Here is a 20,613-nt window from a genome sequence, read left to right as displayed (position 1 = left end):
ATGGCACATTCAAAAGTTGATAACTGGTTCTGTAGATCCCAGCATATGGCTCTCTGAATTTTTTTTTTAATTTTGTAGGTTTTGAGTTCCTACATATGCCTAAAAATGTTCTTAGCTCTAGGTCAAATGGGTTGGAACTGGCTTCAGTTTTAGGATCATCTAGGTTCAATTACAGCAACTTTTACTAATTTGGGGACTTTGAGGTGGTGTACAGTCCATGCCCATTATTACAACGTTGTAAAATTTTAACAACTGTCGTCCTCCATGAGTCGATGCTATTCCTACAAATTTTAAGTTCATTTGCTCTTTCAGGCTTAGCACAATACATGAAAGTATAAAAAATGAACATTTTGTCGATATCTAGGTGGCACTATAATTAATTTGGAAAGTTATCATGCAGCTGTTTTAATACAATGACTTGTAAATTATCTGTAAAGTTTCAGATTTTTTTTTTTTAAGATACAATACAGTACAAGTGAGTGCTCTTGCTTGGCTCTGTTTTTGTAATGAAAGCTAAGCTGACCGTGTTGGATAGCTCTCAGTGACTGCAAAGCAGCCGCCATGATTCATTCCTGCCTCCTGTGTGAAGTTTATTGGCTGTCGGGACGCGACACATGACAAAAGTTAAATTTTTTTAACTTCACTCAACAGCTAAAATTACGTGCCGCGCGGCTTCACCGCGTCTCCCGTCGCTTCCGTCACTCCGGTCGCATCCATCGCGTCGCCCGACGCGCCATCACACCCTGCCGCGTGGACTCCATTGACTACAATACAAAACTGTCTGCTTTTACGCCTCGATCAGGTTCGGTGTGAACGCAGCATTAGGGTTTTTGTCGCCCATGGCGAAGGAAATATGAAAAACTGTCCGCTTTTACACCTCGATCACGTTTCGGTGTGAACGCAGCATTAAGGTTTTTGTCGCTCGTGGCGAAGGAAATTTGAAAACCATTTTAAAGCCTCACCCCCATCATATATTTTTATGATAGCAGTGGTTGCTGCTGGGGCCCTAATACTAACAATAATAATAATCTGGAGAAGAACAAGAGGGACCTCTAGCGGTCGCTGCTCGGGCCCTAATAAAAATAATAATAATGATAATCTGGAGAAGAACAAGAGGGACCTGGCCGGGCAGCAGTCGCTGCTCGGACCCTAATAATTCACTGTCCAAAGTGTTCTGGTGCTTTTTATCCAGGTTGGCAATGTGAATTTAAATTAGCTCTCAATTGCCTGGTTTAGTAATAATGGGTAAAATCCTTACTATCGGGTTAGCTATCTTACTATTTTTAGTACCACGCTAGTACAAAGTGACATGCCATCACACCATCTTCATTTTTATACTGTATTACTTAAATCTTTCAGAAAATATTATTTCTGTCCTGTTACTTTATTAATGTTATAGAATTTTTTACAGTATAAAAACTAACTGAACATTTAACAGTTAAAATCCTCTGGGCTTTATATCTTGTTCAAGACGTCCCTTCTAGCAACACAAAAAAATATCACAGAAGATTGACCACTTTCAGCGAATGCAATTTTTAGAAATATAATGTGTAACATTTAAAAAGCAAGAACGTGTTGATTTTTTTGTTTTGCATAAGAAGAGAAGCAGACATACAATGTGCCCCCGGTTTACGAGATTAATCCGTTCCATGGTTGGGATCAAAACGCGAATTCGCAATTTTTTGCGGGTAGTCCAAGTCCAAGTGTTCATGCGCGTAAAACCCCAGGTAAAAACATCAAAATTGTACATACATATTAAAAATTTGTATCAAAATAGTATAGTAAGCCCTACTCATATATAATATACAAGCATACTGTTAAATAACATCATAAATAAATATATAAAGGAGTTATTTACGTTTAAGTGACGTCATGAGCTTGTTATGGCCATATTCACTAGTGAGGGTAGGCTTGCTTAGCCTTCTTTGTATTTCTTGATTATATCCAGCTTCGTTTGTATATTAGTTCTCTCTTTAACATTACTAGTATTCTTGGGACCACTAGCTAACCAATTAAAGTTTGAATTTAGCACAATAAATACCATATTGAAAGCACTCTCAAACGAGATCAAGTCTTTAGTCAGCCATCTTTGTGACCCCGTCCGCCGACCAATAGCAGACCAGCATCTTCGTGACCCCCATGACGCCGACCAATAGTAGACCAGTATCTTAAGGAATCGGAATACTGACCATTAGCAGACCAGCATTGTAGTGATGTAAGCAGTGACACATGTACGTGTAGTGACGTATCAGCGCGTTGCCCCTAGTAGACACGTGCATACACTGACCTCCATGCTGACCATGTTTGTGGTGTCTTAATGTAAAAAAAATGGCGTAAACGGGACGAAAAACGTCGGAGTCCACGTAAGGTGAAAAAAATGTAAGGCAGGGACGTCGCAAACCGGGGGTCTACTGTACTTTCAAGTTCTTTTTGTGCACTTTGTGCCATCAGAGGGCTCCAAAGTATTACTTATATTGCTTTCCCTGAGCACAGAAACATCTAGATCAGATTTTTAGGGGAAATGGCAGCAATTCTGAATACCATCTCAACTGGGACACTTCAATGCTGGCACTTCTAATCGGGAAAGCAGTGACGTTTGGATTGCCAAATGCTCAATGTAAAAAAAAAAAATAATCATAAAAAATACACATACAAAACACGATACACAACTGATGGCATTCCTTCACTGACCGCCCGCTTGGGGTTTGGAGCCGGTGTTACCACCTTGCCGCCATTTTGGAAGCGGGGCGTTCTGACGGGGTCACATTAAAAGCCAGTTAAAGGCCAGCACTCTCTGAAAGCTCACAGGAGTTAAGTTTGCCTAGCGAACAATCGCACTGCTCTAGCTGGCATCTGAGTGTGAAACACTGTACAGAAACATAATTTACAAAATACAGTGACTCATTGCACTATATATTTGTACAAAGCTGAAATGACAAATCTTATTTATTTCTAAATGATTTTTGGTGGTGTGATTTTGGTTGTGAAAAGCACTTTGAATTGCCTTGTATGAAACAATGCTATAGAAATAAAGTTGTTTTGCCTTACTCAAACTAAGGATGAATGTTACATAGGACCACAACATTCTGCAATGCTCATTTTACCTCTGAAAAGTGTTGGGTCTCCGGGGCTTGCAATACTAAAAAACTATGGGTCCCAACAAAAATGTTTGGAGTCACAAAAATCACGCAGTAAAAGGGACAAAATTTAAGGTTCCAACTATTTACAAGATGTGAGCACAAACTAACAACAGATATTAACAAATGCCACAGTAAAATGTATTAAAATAATAGAATGAATTTACCATATTTTCCGGACTATAGGGCGCAACCGGATTATAAGGCGCACCTTCAACTGATGACGTAAAATTAAGTTAAAAACTTTTTTCCATTTATAAGGTGCACCATCAGCTTTTTAAAAAAAAATGAGGCTTTTAGGTGTGCCTTATAGTGCGGAAAATACAGGTACATGTGGTATCCATCATCACTTTTTTCATAGATGTGACATAAAGGTCCATTTTGGTAGAAAAGTCTGCATAGCTTCAATATGTGAAATTTGTTCCTCTATCTTCCGAAGCGCTTCGTTTTGGCTCATTGTTACCTAATTGTGTATTACTCGTCACTGATACTAACAAAATTGCAGAGTTGATGTTGTTTCGGGCATAAAGACAGCACTTTTAGGCTCTTTTTTTCTATAACCAGATCCTGCAGTCAAAATCTTATGACAATGAGATATCTGGTAGAAAGGAAAAAACATGACCAGCGAGATAAAAACAAACAAACTATATTAGTAAGTAGTCAAGTTGTGCTGAATAAAAGAGTAAATGGACAGTAATTAATATTTTGATCTCCAAAAACTAGGGGTGGGAAGTTTTGACTGTCTCATGATTCGATTCCGATTCAAAATGATTTGAGTCAGTCAAAAAAGATTTCTGCTTCAATGTATAGATTTGCAAAGAATCATCATACAACTTCATTCTGCTTTGCAAGAGTAAAAAATGGGATGCCGTTTTTTTATGTTTTAATTTTTTTTAACATTTACTGAGCTTTGATTTGTAGGGAAGATACTTTTTCCCCCCAAAATACCATGTGGACAACCATTACTCTTTGATGCGTGATGTAAATTACCGTATTTTTCGGACTATAAGCTGCGACTTTTTCCTCATGATTTGAGCCCTGCGGCTTAGAGTCAAGTGCGTCTTATCTGTTGTTATTGTTTTTTTTTTGCTAGCGACCAGCAAGCAAATGTGTGTCTCTGTTCGAGGTTTCAATTTATGGAACAACTATGAAATAGAACTGAAAAGATGTGCACAAAATGTTTTAAAAATATATTGTTAAAAAAAAAAATATATATATATATATATATATATATATATATATGTGTATATATATATATATATATAATGTCTAAATTGAATAAGAGAATGTATAAAATTTTGGGTACATTTTTGACTTGTAAATTTTATACAGTACACAGTATATATGATTTTATGTATTTATGATTGTGTATATTAATTATGTGCAATGTGTTTATATGTTCACTAAAATAATCTATCAAACAAAGGGAGACAAAAGAAAATGCTATTGATGTATTTCGATGTTGAACTGCTATCTAACCGACCATCCATCCATTTTCTATTAATATGTTGACTGCCTGCATGTTCAGTCTATTAAAAAGAGGATGCTCTTGGCAGTACCAAAAGAAAAAAAAAAATATATATATATATATATACTGTATATATATATATATATATATATATATATATATATATATATATATATATATATATATATATATATATATATACAGTATATATATATATATATATATATATATATATAATATATATATATATATATATAGAGAGAGAGAGAGAACATATATATATATATATATATATATAATATATATATATATATATATATATACTGTATATCTACTTCCATGGACCATCTTTTTGCATAAATATCCCATGTTATTACCTGACAAAAATAATTTTTTTGCTCACATTTTGGTGCTGCGGCTTATATACCAATGCGGGCTTATAGTCCGAAAAATACGGTATATAGCTGTTATATTATTAAAAAAAAAAAAAAAAAAAAAAGAGTGGGGAGTGGAGCGAGCTTGCTCTGCACTTTACGGTAGATCCGAAAAGAAGAGCATTGCTGAGAACTTTCACTTTTCTGGGATGGGACAGAGCCAATATTTTTACCAACAGTACCTTTATTCTTTGCCGCAGTAGTCGCCTGCCAAAAAATAAAAGTTTCAATGTCGCAATCAAGTGGCCGAGACCGTGCTAAATATTGTGCTGACAATGCTGCGCTACTATTGTTAGCTTAGCACAGTAACTACGGTTCAACAGCTGTTAAGTGAAGCAAACGCTGCACATACCAGTTGTCCCAAGTTCCGCCTTTCTACAAGCCAAGGTGAGTGCTCTTTATTGGCTCTGTTTGGTATTGAAAGCTCAGCTGTCCGTGTTGGATAGCTCCCGGTGACCGCAAAGCGGCCGCCATGATTCGTTCCTGCCCTCTGCTTGAGACGTTGAACGTTCCCGAAACTGATTGGCTGACGTGACGCGAAACGCGAAAAAAGTTAAAACATTTTAACTTCGCGCGAAAGGCAAAATTTCGCTTATTTGCGTCCATCATGTCGCCCGACGCGCATTCGCGCGAACTCCATTGACTACAATACAAAACGCTCCGCTTTTTCGCCTCGTTCGCGTTCAGTGTGAACGCAGCATTAAACTAAATCATCTCCAAAACATTATTTTGGATGCAGCCCACGCGGCCTGGTACCAGTTGACCGGGGGAGGGCATTATGTGGATATATATAGGCTGGGGGTTGGGGACCACGGACTTAAGGTATTTGTGAGTGGTAAAAGCAAACTATTTTCTTCCCTAGCCTCACCAAGGATGAATCTAAAAGGCCAAAGTACAGGGAGTTGCTGGTAAGTGTCTTCTTTTGTTGGAATTAATATAAAATATCATTACTACATATTAAATTACAATGGGCTGTACAATCTTAGTGTCCGTGGCCGCAGACAAATGACCTGTAAACAGCATACACTTGCCATTTGTACACAAACTAAAGGAATTCAGTATAAGCTCTGTATATACCGTATTTCTCCAAGTACAATTTGACCTCACTAATAGTTGACCCCCCCCCCCCCTTTTTGGGGGGGGGTGAATTTTACTAAAACGCGATTATAAGTCGAGCCCTGACTTAAAAGGTTGTAGATCATGGATGTCTAATTACAAGACATGGTCTGTGTCGATAATGATGAACTTAAGGGATGCATTTCTTCATCATTTATCGAATAGCATACTGTTGCGGTTATTGGGCGGGGGGGGCGGAGGTGGATATAAGACAAGTGCGAGCCAATGTACGCATGTGCATGGACGCAAATGGAACGAATTTTGCAACAATAAAATGATTTGAAGTTTTACTGCTTTATTTTTTTTTAGACAACTCAGTATTAATTTCTCGAAAAGCGCTAAAATCTTTTGAACATTTGAATTAATGTTATTGAAACACAGGCATGTGAAAAAAATGGTTTTGATTGACGCGGTTATGGATTGATATGGGGGTTGAAACTGAGGAAAAACAACACGACTTGTACGCAGAGAAATATGGTATATATAAAGTTTTTAATAGAAGCTATTGAAGGTTCCTGGTTCCCATTAAAAGAAGCAAGCAGAGCGAACCAAAGTCTGAATCCATCCGTGTTAATAGAAGAATTAAGATGAAATTAATTTTGTGTTAACAATTCTTCAAGCGCTCCAAACGATTCAAGCTTATAGCGGTGTTCGTGGTAGCAAAGATCACAATATTGGCTGCCGCGATTAATTAAGATGAAAATCTGCGATGTTAACATTCATGAAGCCGCCTACCAGTACATGTCAAATCAAGCAATTTGTCATCGTACCACCAGGGGGCAAAAACAAGATCACGACATCATTCGACTTAAGAAATAGCAAGCAAGCAAATACTGCAAGAACATCTGCAGCTTTGTTTATGCTTGACGTGTCCTGCGAGTACGACACGGCCCCACAGGTCAAAATGACTTTTCGGCAACCCCGCCACTTTGCGCGTAGTCCGCGCTGGCCAGATTTTCAACAACGCATACCATCTGGAATTTCTTTTCCATGTGGAAGCGCGGGACAGAAAACAAGTCGGACGAACTTTTGCTTATAGTAGTTCACCAGTGAATACCCGGAAACAACTCCTGGCGATCACTCCATGCTGTAGACCCGGCTGCGTCAAGAGTGGGACGCGATCACAACTTTGAAGTTGGTTTCACGGTTCAATGCCTTTAGATGATAATGTTTTCTACGTTTGCGTGCCAAAAGCATCTGCTATTTTGGAAAATCCGATTGGCAAAAATTTGAATAAATTGGATTTGAAATTACCAAAAATCACATGTTGACTGCTCAGTCCATACCCACTTCGAGTGAATCTGGTACTTTTGTACTGTTTTTTTGTTTTCTTGCAAAAAAACACTGTAGATGTTCTTACAGGTCTGTTTTAGTATGTGCTTAGCTTTAAGTGGCTTAATTTTTTTCAGTGAATTGCACTCAGCAAGTTTTTGTCATATTTATGATTTACTTTATTTATTTGAGTTTTTCATTGTTATTAAGTATCAAGCCTTGTTTATACAGTATAAACTGCTTGTTTAAAAAAAAAAAGTGCAATAAATCGACGTTTGACCAAACATGATGAATAATCGTGATTAATAATTGTGATCGCCAAAATAATCGTGATTATTATTTTGGCCATAATCGTGCAGCCCTAATATATATATATATATATATATATATATATATATATATATATATATATATATATATATATATATATATATATATTTATATATATTTATATATATATATATATATATATATATATATATATATAATGAAAAATGTTCCTAGTTTGTACCTTACCTATTGTATGTGCTTGTCTTACCCAGAAACATCCATTCATTCTAATGTACGAGGAGCGTTTTGTGGATGTCGCCAGTTATGTGTGCCGTATCTTGGATCAGATCCCCACCTCTCCCATCTCTCCCATGTATGTGGACTGAGGGAGTTTGGGTTGGGGGGGCATCGGCCTCCCCACCGTGCAGTGGGCGAAAAAGTCCGAGCTTTGTGAGGTGACGTCGGCAATTTTAGCTCCTGGACTTTTACAAAATCACCAATTTCGTCACGTCCAAAGAAGAGTGGAATACAAGGGGTGCAATGAGATAAATTGTCAAGCCAAACTCTCTACCATAGATCACCTCATTTAAAGTCACTTATTGTTAATCGGAAAAAGAATCTACCAAATAAGATGACAGAGTAATGAATGGTGCTCATGACTAAAAATAGCCACCTATTGGATTGTGTATTGTGAACTGTACATACGCTTTTGTGTGTTCACCTCTGAAGAAATGTACAGATGTAATCAACGAGGGCTGTAAACACACAAAGCCATCTTGGACTAAATAAGTATGCAAACTGCGGTTTTCGGGGTAAATAATTATGGATTTGGTTTTATGCATTTGTCTTTATTTTCCTCCGTTCAATGTGGAAGCATGAGTGTTCGTTACACACAATGAGGACAATAGTCACTAGGTCGCCCCAGTTTGGCACCACTCTTCTAATGTTATCGCATTCAAGTCACTGAGCCAAGCTTTTCTGAGTATATTATGGGAAAAAAAAAGCAAAATTCTCATCACACAGCATTACCCCCAGTTTTTGATGTTGATAGTTTGCCTCTAAATTCTTTGTCATTCAAAAGACAGTCATTAATCTTGTTTAAACACTTCATTTAGCTATTCTAAAATGAAAGTTTGACTTCGATCACTGGCAGTCCGTCACTTTCACAATTAGGCCTTCAGTGATTCGGCCCCGTCAGAAGCACACATACGCATTACTGGGTTACACAGACTATTTTCTGGAGCATTTAAACAACAAACCCAAAATAGCCATTGAAACTCATCATTATATGTGATACTGCCAAAACTTAAAATAATAATAAATTTAATTTACTTGTCCACAAAGTTTTATAAAGTCCACCAAGTCAAGTGTTATATTGGCGCAGCATGTTGGTGACGGGTTTGGGTACCTAGATCCAAAATGCAGAGGCAGAATAGGAGATGAGCTCAGCAAAAATATTTTTTCCTCGTAGAATCTGGGCGAAACAGGAAAAAAGGCCGGATCAGAAGTATCAACAGAAATAAAAACCAAAACCAAACTCACAGGTGGAACAACGACAGCGAGACAAGGAATTTGTGGAACTGGGACAAGTGCTGCGGACAGCAAAAACAACGACGTTAAACATGGACATTAGACATAACTAAAGTAAAGTAAACTGGCAAAAAAAAAGGACAAAAATTACGCAAACACGAAACAGCTGGATGAGACGAGAGGCACCATGGAGGAGACACTCAGCTGGAACATGCTAATGACAGGTGACACAAATTACACTAACGACAGACGCCCAAGAAAAACAACATGAACTCTAAAGGCAAATCACTCACTCAACAAAATAAACCCACAACAGGAAAAACCCAGGCAGAACGTGACATCAAAAGCAGGCAAACTTTAACAAGATTACAAATTGCACTTTATTATGAGAACGCCATTTTAAATCTTTACCACTAATTGAATATGAACAAAATGAATTTACGAAAACATTTTAAAAATGAATAAAAAAAATTAATCAAATGCTAGACTCACCCTAACAGCTGACCAGCACTTTTTTCTTTACAAAATCCATTCTCCTTTCTTTCCTCAGAAAGACTTGGTTGTAGTTTCTGCGTTTCATTTCCAATAATAAATCCTTTTGTATTTACATGGACGCCAATGCGAGAAGTCGCATTGATCCAATTTCCGTTTTGCTCTTCTTCAGCCAAAAAAAAGGCGAGTGAATTTGAATTTTCTGCTAAATGTCCGCGGGTTTGGCTTCTACGTAAGCTCAATGGTTGCTCAACGATGAGCTAACTGTTAGCGCATGATTGAGCAACATGTTTTTTTTTTTTAAATAACTTTATTTAACTACTTCCAAACATGGTGGCTCAATATAGCACTGCCTTCCTGCAGTGAGCATCCAGTCACGTCACGTTCAACGTGAGGCCTCTAGGTAACAATCTTATGACTCAATTGGCTATTACAGCGGTCTATTAAGTATACGGGCCACTCACATATCAATCTGCGCTTAAGCAGAAGCCAACAACTTTTGAAGCGAATGCCCTAGCGCCTCTGAGAGCAGGCAGATTACATACAGCCTGGGGACAAAAGTTAGCAGAATTCTAATTGGCTAAAAACGGTAACATAAAACTACAGCACAGATGCTTAACCAAATGGATATAATATGACATGAAAAGAACAGAATTTGGAGAATAATTTTACATATTTGGTGAAAAAATATATGAAAAATGAAATAGACTTTTATTATAGTTATTATAATTATTATAGTCTGGTAACGTCGGGGTATTTTGGGCCAGCAGAAAAGACCTTGCTGGGCCTGACGGTCCACCACTGATATACATATATATATATATATATATATATATATATATATATATATATATATATATATATATATATATATATATATACACAGTGGGCCCCCGTGTTACGAACTTAATCCGTTCAGCGGCTACGCTCGTAACTTGAACTGCTCGTATGACGGGCAATGCGCGCAAAAACCTTAGGTAAAAATATCACGACTTTATACACATATTAAAAATAAGTAACATAATCTACTGTACAGTTAAATAAAATAACATATACAAAGGAAAAATGACATTTACCTTTGGGGCTACGTGACTTGAGCTGGGTGGAGGCAGAGGGGAGCAGAGACCAACCCGTAGAATTTATTTATTTTCTTAAACGAGAACTTTTCTCAAACTAGAACTTATCACCGGCGATTTCTTTCTCTTTAATCCATAATAGAAGAAGCCTCTCAATTTTGTTGTCGATCGAGGTCCGTCCCCCGGCAAGGAAAGTCTTGCCCTTAGAAGATTGCCGAGCGGTTACGGCCATACTCACGAGCAAGGTTAACCATGCGTGCGCCTCCTTCGTATTTTTTTTTTTTATTATTATCTCCTGCTTCGTTCCTATTGTCATCATCCTCCTACTTCTTTCTTTACCGCCACTAGCAATTTTAGAAGCCATGTCTAACAGATAAAGTTTGCAAAGTCTTGACAACATTCCTTCCTTCCGTTTTTGACTGATTTTCTCTCCTTCCTTCCGTCCCGACCAGCTGTGCCATCAAGCTAGATGAAGGCGTTCGACCAATAGCATATCGGCCTTTCCATGACTGACACCGTGACTGAAACAGTGACTGTGACATTGTAAAAGCAATAGCATATCAGGGGTACCGTGTTGTGCGTGAGCAGATGATTGCGTTGATGTAGCAAAGGGAAGTCAATTGTACGTACACATTGACTGGCAAAGCGTGGTGAAATCATAGTTATAACCATCACGAATATACACACATATATATATAATTAATGCCATAATCTACTTTGCAGTTAATTAAATTAATATGAATACACAAAGGATAAATGACGTTTTCCTCTGGGGCGACGTGACTTGAGCCGAGTGGAGACTGTGGTGAGTAGAGACCAACCCCCAGAATTTATTGATTTATTTTCTTAAATAAGAACTTTTCTCAAACTAAAACATATCACCAGCGGATTCCTTCTCTTTAATCCATAATAGAAGAAGCCTCTCCATTTTGTTGTCGAGCGAGGTCCGTCTCCCGGCAAGGAAAGTCTTGCCCTTAGAAGATTGCCGAGCGGTTACGTCCATACTCAGAGCAAGGTTAACTATGTGTGTGCCTCCTTCGTATTTTTTTTATTATTTTAGTATTTTTTTACTCCTGCTTGGTTTCTATTGTCATCATCCTCTTACTTCTTCCTTTACCGCCACTTGCAATTTTAGAAGCCATGTCTAACAGATAAAGTTTGCAAAGTCTTCACAACATTCCTTCCTTCCGTTTTTGACTGATTTTCTCTCCTTCCTTCCGTCCCGACCAGCTGTGCCATCAAGCTAGATAAAGGCGTTCGGCCAATAGCATATCAGCATTTCTGTAATTGACGTGACGCCATATGCTATTGGTCATATAAGGTCACAGTCACTGTCTCAGTCACGGAGATGCCGATATGCTATTGGTCATATAAGATCACAGTCACTGTCTCAGTCACGGAGATGCCGATATGCTATTGGTCGATTAAGGTCACGGTCTCAGTCTCGGAGATGCGGATATGCTATTGGCCGGTGTCACGTCAATCACAGAAATGCCGATATGCTATTGGCCGAACGCCTTCATTTAGCTTGATGGCACAGCTGGTCGGTGTGTTGTGAAGACTTTGCAAACTTTATCTGTTAGACATGGCTTCTTAAATTGCAAGTGGCGGTAAAGGAAGAAGTAAGAGGATGATGACAATAGAAACGAAGCAGGAGATAATAAAAAAAAATCCGAAGGAGGCGCACGCATAGTTAACTTTGCTAGTGAGTATGGCCGTAACCACTCGGCAATATGTACAATTCTCAATAACAAGGAAGCTATGATAGCAAGCAAGTCTTCTAAGTGCAAGACTTTCCTTGTCAATATCTTTTTTTTTTTTATCTCGCTTTGATTATTTTATTGAACAAAAAACACATTGCACATAATGTATATATACAGTCATAATTACGTAAATACAATCATATATACTGTGTATTTTATATAAAATTCACGTCACAAATTTATCCAAAAATTCACACATTGTATACATTCTTTTATTGTTTTTTATTGCATACTTGTACACTTTTATCATACACTTTTGTTGTAATGTAGACATATTTTTTTAATAATATTGTTTTAAAACCCTTTTTGATGACAGCCATTGATTCAACTCTTTTCAGTTGTATTTCATAGTTGTTCCATAAATTGAAACCTCGAACAGATACACACATTTGCTTGCTGGTGGCTAGCAAAAAAAAAAAAAATATATATATATATATATATATATATATATATATGAGAGAGAGAGAGAGAGAGAGAGAGAGAGAGAGAGAGATTTTAGACAATTAGAATGTGTCGCCAAGCAAACTTCATACGTAAGTATGGAGTGCATTTGTTTTGTTTTGTCTGTCTGCAGGCGTTTTTAGGTAATTGTACTTATTTTCTGAGGCTGTCAATGCCTATGCAACGCGGCACTACAATGCTGGTCTGCTATTTGTCGGCGTCTCCTCACGGAGATGCTCATCTGCTATTGGTCGGCCTCACTCGTTTCAAAATGGCGAACTGTATGTATATGCATTTTACTGCTCAATTCAAACTTGGCCATGGGTCCCAAGTTTGCGAATGATGTTAAAGAGAGCAGTAAGAAGATGATTTAGATGGAAATGAAGCTGGAGATGATCAAGAATTACAGAATTAATTACAGAACTTAATTACAGAATTACAGAATTACTTAATTACAGAATTAATTACAGAATTACAGAATTACCTCTAGAGGGCCACTGGTGTTAATGTCTCTACCCAAACAATCAGGAACAGACTTGAAGGTGGCCTGAGGGCCCGACGTCCTGTAGTGCTCACTACCCAGCACTGTGGATTTCGGCTGGCATTTGCTCAAGAACACCAGAAATGGCAAGTACGCCACTGGCGCCCTGTTCTTTTCAGAGCAGAGTCACCCTGAGCACCCGTGAAAAAGTCTGGAGAAGACAAGGAGAACATTATGCTGCCTGAATCGTCGTTCAACATGACGGGTCTGGTAAGGCATATCCAAGGAGGAACGCACAGCAATACTACCTCTGAGTACACAATATATATATATGCCGGCTTTGTCCGAAAAAAGGGAGAGACACCAAGGTTCTTCGTACTGATGCTTTACTGACTGCACTTATTTGCAACAGTTCACACCGTAGAACTGACACATACAAAAGAGATGTCAGCTACGGACAACATAATATGCATTTAAACATAAACCAAACTCATACCACTTTGGGCCGCTAAACATAGACAAAGCTGGAACACTTTGCATCTTCGGATCTACGCGTGCCGTCGCGTCTGACTTGATGACAGCAGCGTGAATGATTTTCCCGGAAGCCCCTTTCGTGACCCTAAATAAAATGTGAGAGCTCCAACCTTGGAATAGTTGTAATCCTTGACGGAGCAACTCGAGCTTTTCCCATTACCAGGGTGCACTGCACTTCCCCTGAGTCTGATATAGTTCTGAGGTATGTGCATACCCCATAACCGAACACACTAGCATCAGAAAAACTGTGTAGCTCATACTGTTGGACCTGTTTGAAACTTGATGGGACATATGATCTTGGTATCTTTAAAGTGGACAGTTTGTGAAGGTCTCGTAGCCAGGCTTCCCATTGTGGTTTTATTTCTTCTGGAAGTGGATCGTCCCAATCCAATTTTTCTTGACACATTTTCTGAAGAATACCTTTACCAATTAGGATGAATGGGGCGACAAATCCTAGTGGGTCAACTATAGACGCCACAGTGGAAAGTACTCCTCTTCTTGTGAAGGGGTTGTTCTTAACCACAATCCTAAAACGAAATGTGTCGGATGCTACACACCATTGGACTCCTAACACCCTCTCCAGTTTTGGTTCTCCGAGAGCTAGGTCCAGGTCTGTGGCTCCAGGTATACATTCCTCCTTGGGGATCGTAGCAATCACCCTTTTACTATTGCTGATGAATTTGTGCAAGTGTAGCTTTCCTGTGGCACAGAGTTCTCTTGCTTCTCTTACAAGCTGAATCGCTTCTTGCTCTGAGTCCACAGCTGCCAAGCCGTCGTCCACATAGAAGTTATGTTGTATAAACTTAACAGTGGCTTGGTTGAACTTACTTTCGCCTTGGGCAGCGAGATGCTTGAGTCCAAAATTTGCGCATCCGGGAGAGGAGGCTGCGCCAAACAAATGAACTTTCATGCGAAACACGGATGGTGGTTGTTCCATGTTGCCATCCTCCCACCATAGGAAGCGGAGGTAGTCTTGGTCTTGTGGAGCAACATGAAATTGGTGGAACATGCGTTCAACATCGCACATGATAGCCACCTGTCCTTTCCTGAAGCGACACAGAACTCCTACAAGGGTATTCGTGAGATCTGGTCCAGTGAGGAGATGTTCGTTCAGCGATGTGTCTTGGAATTTTGCAGAGCAATCGAAAACAACTCTCATTTTATTGGGCTTCTGTGGATGGTATATGACATGATGAGGGATATACCAGGCTGGTTGTTTACTTATCTAGTGCTCTGGCACTCTTTCGGCATCGCCTCTTGTTATAATGTCTTGCATGAAGGCTACGTAGTCTTTGCAATAGCGCTCATCCTTTTTTAGACGTTTTTCCAGGCAACGAAGCCTGTGCCTTGCACAAGGTCTGTTATTGGGTAAATTTGGTCTATCTACTTAAAATGGTAAGGGTAGTTCAAAATGACCGTTTTCCTTTTGCTTTATGCCTTTTTTAACCTTGGACAGAAACATTAAATCTTCTTGCGACATTGACTTTTCTTCAAGGACCCTTTCCACAAAGTCCTTTTCCAGCACTTTGAGTATCTCTGCTGGATCAGGAACTTCTGCGACTTGGATTCTGCTCACAAAGTGGACCTTACCTTTTAATTCTTCAACTGCTGGGAATACTTGTTTCACAATGACATGATGGCTTACTCCTATTTCATCTTCGTAGGCATCTTCAGAGTGGCTATAGCCGATGATGCTCCAACCAAGTAGGGACTTTTGTGCGAATGGTTGGTCTCTTTCACCACTAATGACCTTTAAAGGGAGTTAGAGCTTGAGGACAGTTATAGCCTATGAGTAGCCCAACTTCGCAATCAAGTTCAGGAGGCATTTCTTTTGCTAAATGCTTCAAATGATACCAGTTTTCTGCTGTTTTATTTGTTGGGATATGAGATCTATTGGCAGGAATATAGTTTCTGGTGTAGGTTTAAGTTAAAGCCTCTTACTTGTAGGTCTTTTAATTTGTAGCTGGACACAACTTTGGTTTTGGAGGTTATTGTGGAAATCTTGAGCTTGGTGGGCACAGCCTTGGCATTGAGTGAATCGGCAGTGTCCTTGAGGATGAAAGTGGTGTCGCTTTGAGTATCCAGCAGAGCATATACTAGCTTCTCCTTTCTTGGATTTTCTACAGTAGATAAAAAGACTGGGATGATTGAGGAGGTACAACCTTTGTTCTTTTGTCGCACTACTCTGTTTGAGGTGACTTGTGACACCTTTCCTGTTTCTTCCTTGTCCTTTAAAGGTTCTTGATTTGTCTTCAGCTTCTCTCTATCCTGATGTAGGCATGTTGGGTGTGCCTTTTGACATTTCTCACACACACTTCTTGCCAAACAGCTCTTGGAGTGGTGGCCGTACTTGAGACAACCAAAACACAAATTCTCGGATCGTACAAACTTAACTCGTTCTTCAACTGCCTTCTCCATTAGCCTTTTGCATTTATGAAGCGTGTGACCGGATTTATTGCAAAAGAGACACGTCAGGCTTGTCTTCTCATTACTGTTTGTGCTTAATGTTTTAGCGTCGCGAGTGGAACTTCTTGGTTTAATTTTTACAAAATGCTTGTGTTCTTGGTCGGATGACTTCATCGCTTGCAATGAAGTGATGGGGTTGCAAGCAATCCTGGCTTCTTTGGTGAGAAAGGTGACGAAATTGCTAAAGCTTGGAAATATTTTGTTCTCGTCTAGAAACTCTGTTCTTTCCTATTCCAGCGTGCACTCAACCAATCTGGAAGCTTTGCTGCTATTTTCACATTCTCTACGCAGTCGTTCAGCGCTTGTAAGCCTTGTATGTGTGGCATTGCTGACTCTACACCAGTTAAGAAATCAGTGAAGTCACGCAACTCTTTAACGTCCTTTGTAGTGAGTTTTGGCCAAACGTGTATCTTGTCACAGTATGCTTTACTTATTATGAAGGGGTTTCCAAATCTATCGTCGAGAGTTTCCCAAGCTGTGAAATAGGCTTCTTCGGTTCAAACTAAAAAGTTACCTTCAATGGCTTTCTTTGCTGACCCTTTGATGTATTTTGTCAGGTAGAAAAGCTTCTCTTGCGTTGGTAGATTTTTGCGATCCACCAATGTCTGAAAGGACAGTTTCCAGTTGTTATACTGCAATGGATCACCTGCAGACTTCCGGTTCTGGAATGGAGATTCTGTTGGCTGTAATGGTTTCCGCGAGCGTTTTCACCAGATCGATGGAGGCTACTTGTTCGATAGAGAGACCTGCTGTTTGAATTGTGGGTGCTTGCAGAGGAATTTGGTGACTAGTAGGAGCTATGACCTTTGAGGGAACAAACGGTTTCGAGTTCACGTTCGGAAACCTTGAAGGTAAAAAGGAACTTTCTCTGCTTGTGAGACATTAGTTGAAGTCTTGTCTTCATCCTCACCTTTGATGCTTTCAGCATACACCTTTAGCCTTGCTTGTGCTGCGTTACGCTTTTGCATCTCCTTTAGCAATTCCACTTCCTTACGCTTTTCCTCCAACTTTGCTTTCATTGTTGTACTTTCGGTTAAGAATTGTGCTCTTTTCTTGGCCTCCTCTACTTCAAGTTCTCTTATTTCTTCCTCGCATTGATGCTGTGTTTTCATTATTTTAATGACTGCTTCTGAGGCTGCTGCTTCAGCTGCTGCTTCTTGTTTTTGTTGAAGTGTGTCTAGAGATGACCGCTTGGACTCCTTGGAGTTGGCATTTGAGTCGAAGCTGACACTAGAGTAAACACTGCATGCACTGCTGTCAAACACTGACTCTGCATCTGGCCATGGAATCTCTTCTGGATCTCCTTTATTTTCCAAAAGTAGATGTGCCTTAAACTTGGCAGCTTCTGTAATAGCGCAGCATACATCACATTTTCTTCTTAATTCAACATCTGGACTGTCAACCTTTCGTATTTCATTATATGCCTTACAGATGTTTGTTCGAATAGTATCTAACATATCCACAGCTTCGAAGAACATTTCAACATCCTTTGCCTTCAGGTATTTCTTAAAACAATTAATGTGGTATTTCCACCTTTTGTAGAAACGTTCAAAATCCTTTGTCAGGTCGCGTAACTTGGCCTCTTGTAGAGATTTTCCCTTTTCAGTGAGCGTGCACTTTCGCTGGCTTTGACGAGCATTTTCAGACTGTGTACTTGCAGGCAATGCGTTGAGCTGTGAAGCCGCTCCTGTATTTTCCTCTTGTGAAGTAAGCTTTGCATCGTCTTCTTTGGTAGCCTGTACTTGAGTTTTATGTGCCATTTTATCTTCAACTTGTTGCATATGACTTCTTATGCACTTAACTTTACTTATTTACTTTTAGATGCGGTTCACAAGCACTTATGCTATTTCTAAGACACGAACTTGAGTGCCTGCTTGCTTAGCTTTTACTTGTTCTCACATCCACTTGCACTTGACTTGATTGTGCGTTATTGGAGCGCGTGATACTTCCCTTGCACATGCACCACGCCTTGCTGGTAGCTTTGATCCCGGGTGTTCCAGCTTTGTCTATGTTTAGCGGCCCAAAGTGTTCTACTATGCCGGCTTTGTCCGAAAATAGGGAGAGACACCAAGGTTCTTCGTACTGATGCTTTACTGACTGCACTTGTTTGCAACAGTTCACACCGTAGAACTGACACATACAAAAGAGATGTCAGCTACGGACAACATAATATGCATTTAAACATAAACCAAACTCATACATACCACTTTGGGCCGCTAAACATAGACAAAGCTGGAACACTTTGCGTCTTCAAATATACGCGTGCCGTCGCGTCTGACTTGATGACAGCAGCGTGAATGATTTTCCCGGAAGCCCCTTTCGCGACCCTAAATAAACTCTGCTTGCTAACGGATTGAAAATCATCCATAAATTAACACTATTGCTCCAGTGGACTTAGAAATAATATGGAGCCATTTCAACCGAAATACAAAATATAGAAATCGAACAGAACAAAATTAGGTTATGTTTCAATACAACATTGCCCTCTTCCGGCGAATGCACGGTATTTCTTTGCCAACCGCCAAAGTATGTATGTATGTATGTGTGTATATATATATATATATATATATATATATATATATATATATATATATATATATATATATATATATATATATATATATATATATATATATATATATATATATATATATATATATATGACAAGACCTACCTATAAAATATTTGTTACTGCATTTGCACTTGTTGCAAAACATATATCTCTTGCAAGAAAAGCGACTAATGAATAGAATGAGGCACACATGTAAGATAAATGATCAATACGAAAGGTTGTTAGGACTTCACCTCAGAAATAACATTATTTGTCTTGCAAGAATTTGGCAAAGACCACAATGAACACATTTGACACTTGTGAATAAGAATATTAGCTATTTGTTATATAATTTTTGTGGTTTCATAGTTCAGTACACAAATTGAAAAATTTCTATTTCAAATATTTGTAATGTCTAATCTGTTTTAATTAATAATAAAAAAAACATTTATTGTTGCCTCTTTCTCTGAAAGATTTTTTGATGCTATTAAGGATTTCAATGCATGGCACTACAGATTTTAGTGTCTGGAGGTTTACAGGTCTGAAAATATTAAATTTGGATCTCATAGCACCACTATTTAATTCACTTATGTTATGTAACATATTTTAGTAATTTATATTATTATATATTAGTACATTTTTACATTTTGTTCAATTTTCACACTACTTTCTGCAGTCGACAAAACCTTTGTCTTGCCAAAATTTAACCTTTATGTCTTCATTAAATGGTCAATCTTTTTTCAGTGAAACAAATATATATTCCGTACATTCAACATAATTTGGGAGGGTCTTTGCTTTCATATGAGCCATTTCTGAAACCAATTGAATAATTAAGTCAGGTTATTAGCAATTGTTTCTACAAAATGGATAAGCAACAATACTTTTGATATGTATATGTGTGTGTCAAAAGTTTTTGGTTTTTTTTTCCCCCAGCCAAAATAAATACTTTCATCTGTGACTTGAAAATAATGACAATGCCCAAACGGGCTGATGCAATGCTTGCCACTAATATATCTGATGAATCTGCTGTTCTTGGCAGGTTTTGCATAACCATTAAGGGCCATTCTAACAATGACAAAGACGTTGAATGGGATTTAACAAAAAAAAAAAAATCTGATCACAGATCCATCATGCTGCATTACAAAGACAAACGGATGTAGCTATGTATATTTGATAAATAGCCTCCCAGGGATTTCTCCTTAATCAGAAAGAGGTGGATTTCCCTTCCATACTCAACCATGGACTCGGCATGATTCTTCGAGCATGGCACTCTGGCTTGCACTGAATGTGGAAAAACTACATCACAATGTGTATTTCAACAAAATGTCAGAATTTCCTGAATAGGGGCCAGAGACATTGTAAATTAGGACTACAGTAATGAGATTGATTGCAGTTGAGTCGATGTTTTCTCTTAAAGTCAGCTGGAGAAACCTGTCACTAATCTGTCGGTCTTTATCTGTAATGCAGAAATGGTTTACCCTACCAAAAAAGGATCTGGCCTCACCTTTGGGGCATGTTTTCTAACTTTACTGAAAGCAGATCTTGGGTGGGGGGCTGAGAGTCGTGTTGTACAAATTGCATA

General features: G+C 38.6%; 1 protein-coding gene across 6 annotated transcripts in view; it reads left to right on the top strand.

The window, feature by feature from the left end:
- Positions 1-8,534, top strand: part of map2k4b (mitogen-activated protein kinase kinase 4b) — a 56,751-nt gene extending 48,217 nt beyond the window's left edge. For all 6 annotated transcript variants that reach the window (XM_088439841.1, XM_088439837.1, XM_088439845.1 and 3 more), the window contains 2 exons: positions 5,902-5,947; positions 7,970-8,534. In XM_088439841.1, coding sequence (XP_088295967.1) covers positions 5,902-5,947; positions 7,970-8,083 — 160 coding nt within the window. In that variant the 3' untranslated portion in view covers positions 8,084-8,534. The remainder of the gene's footprint in view (positions 1-5,901; positions 5,948-7,969) is intronic.
- Positions 8,535-20,613: the final 12,079 nt, after the last annotated feature.

The sequence above is a fragment of the Hippichthys cyanospilos genome, chromosome 17 (genome assembly GCF_059441005.1).
Source record: "Hippichthys cyanospilos isolate Australia breed blue-spotted pipefish chromosome 17, RoL_Hcya_1.0, whole genome shotgun sequence".
In the NCBI taxonomy this organism is placed as follows: domain Eukaryota; kingdom Metazoa; phylum Chordata; class Actinopteri; order Syngnathiformes; family Syngnathidae; genus Hippichthys; species Hippichthys cyanospilos.
This window is presented reverse-complemented; position numbering and strand designations above follow the sequence as displayed.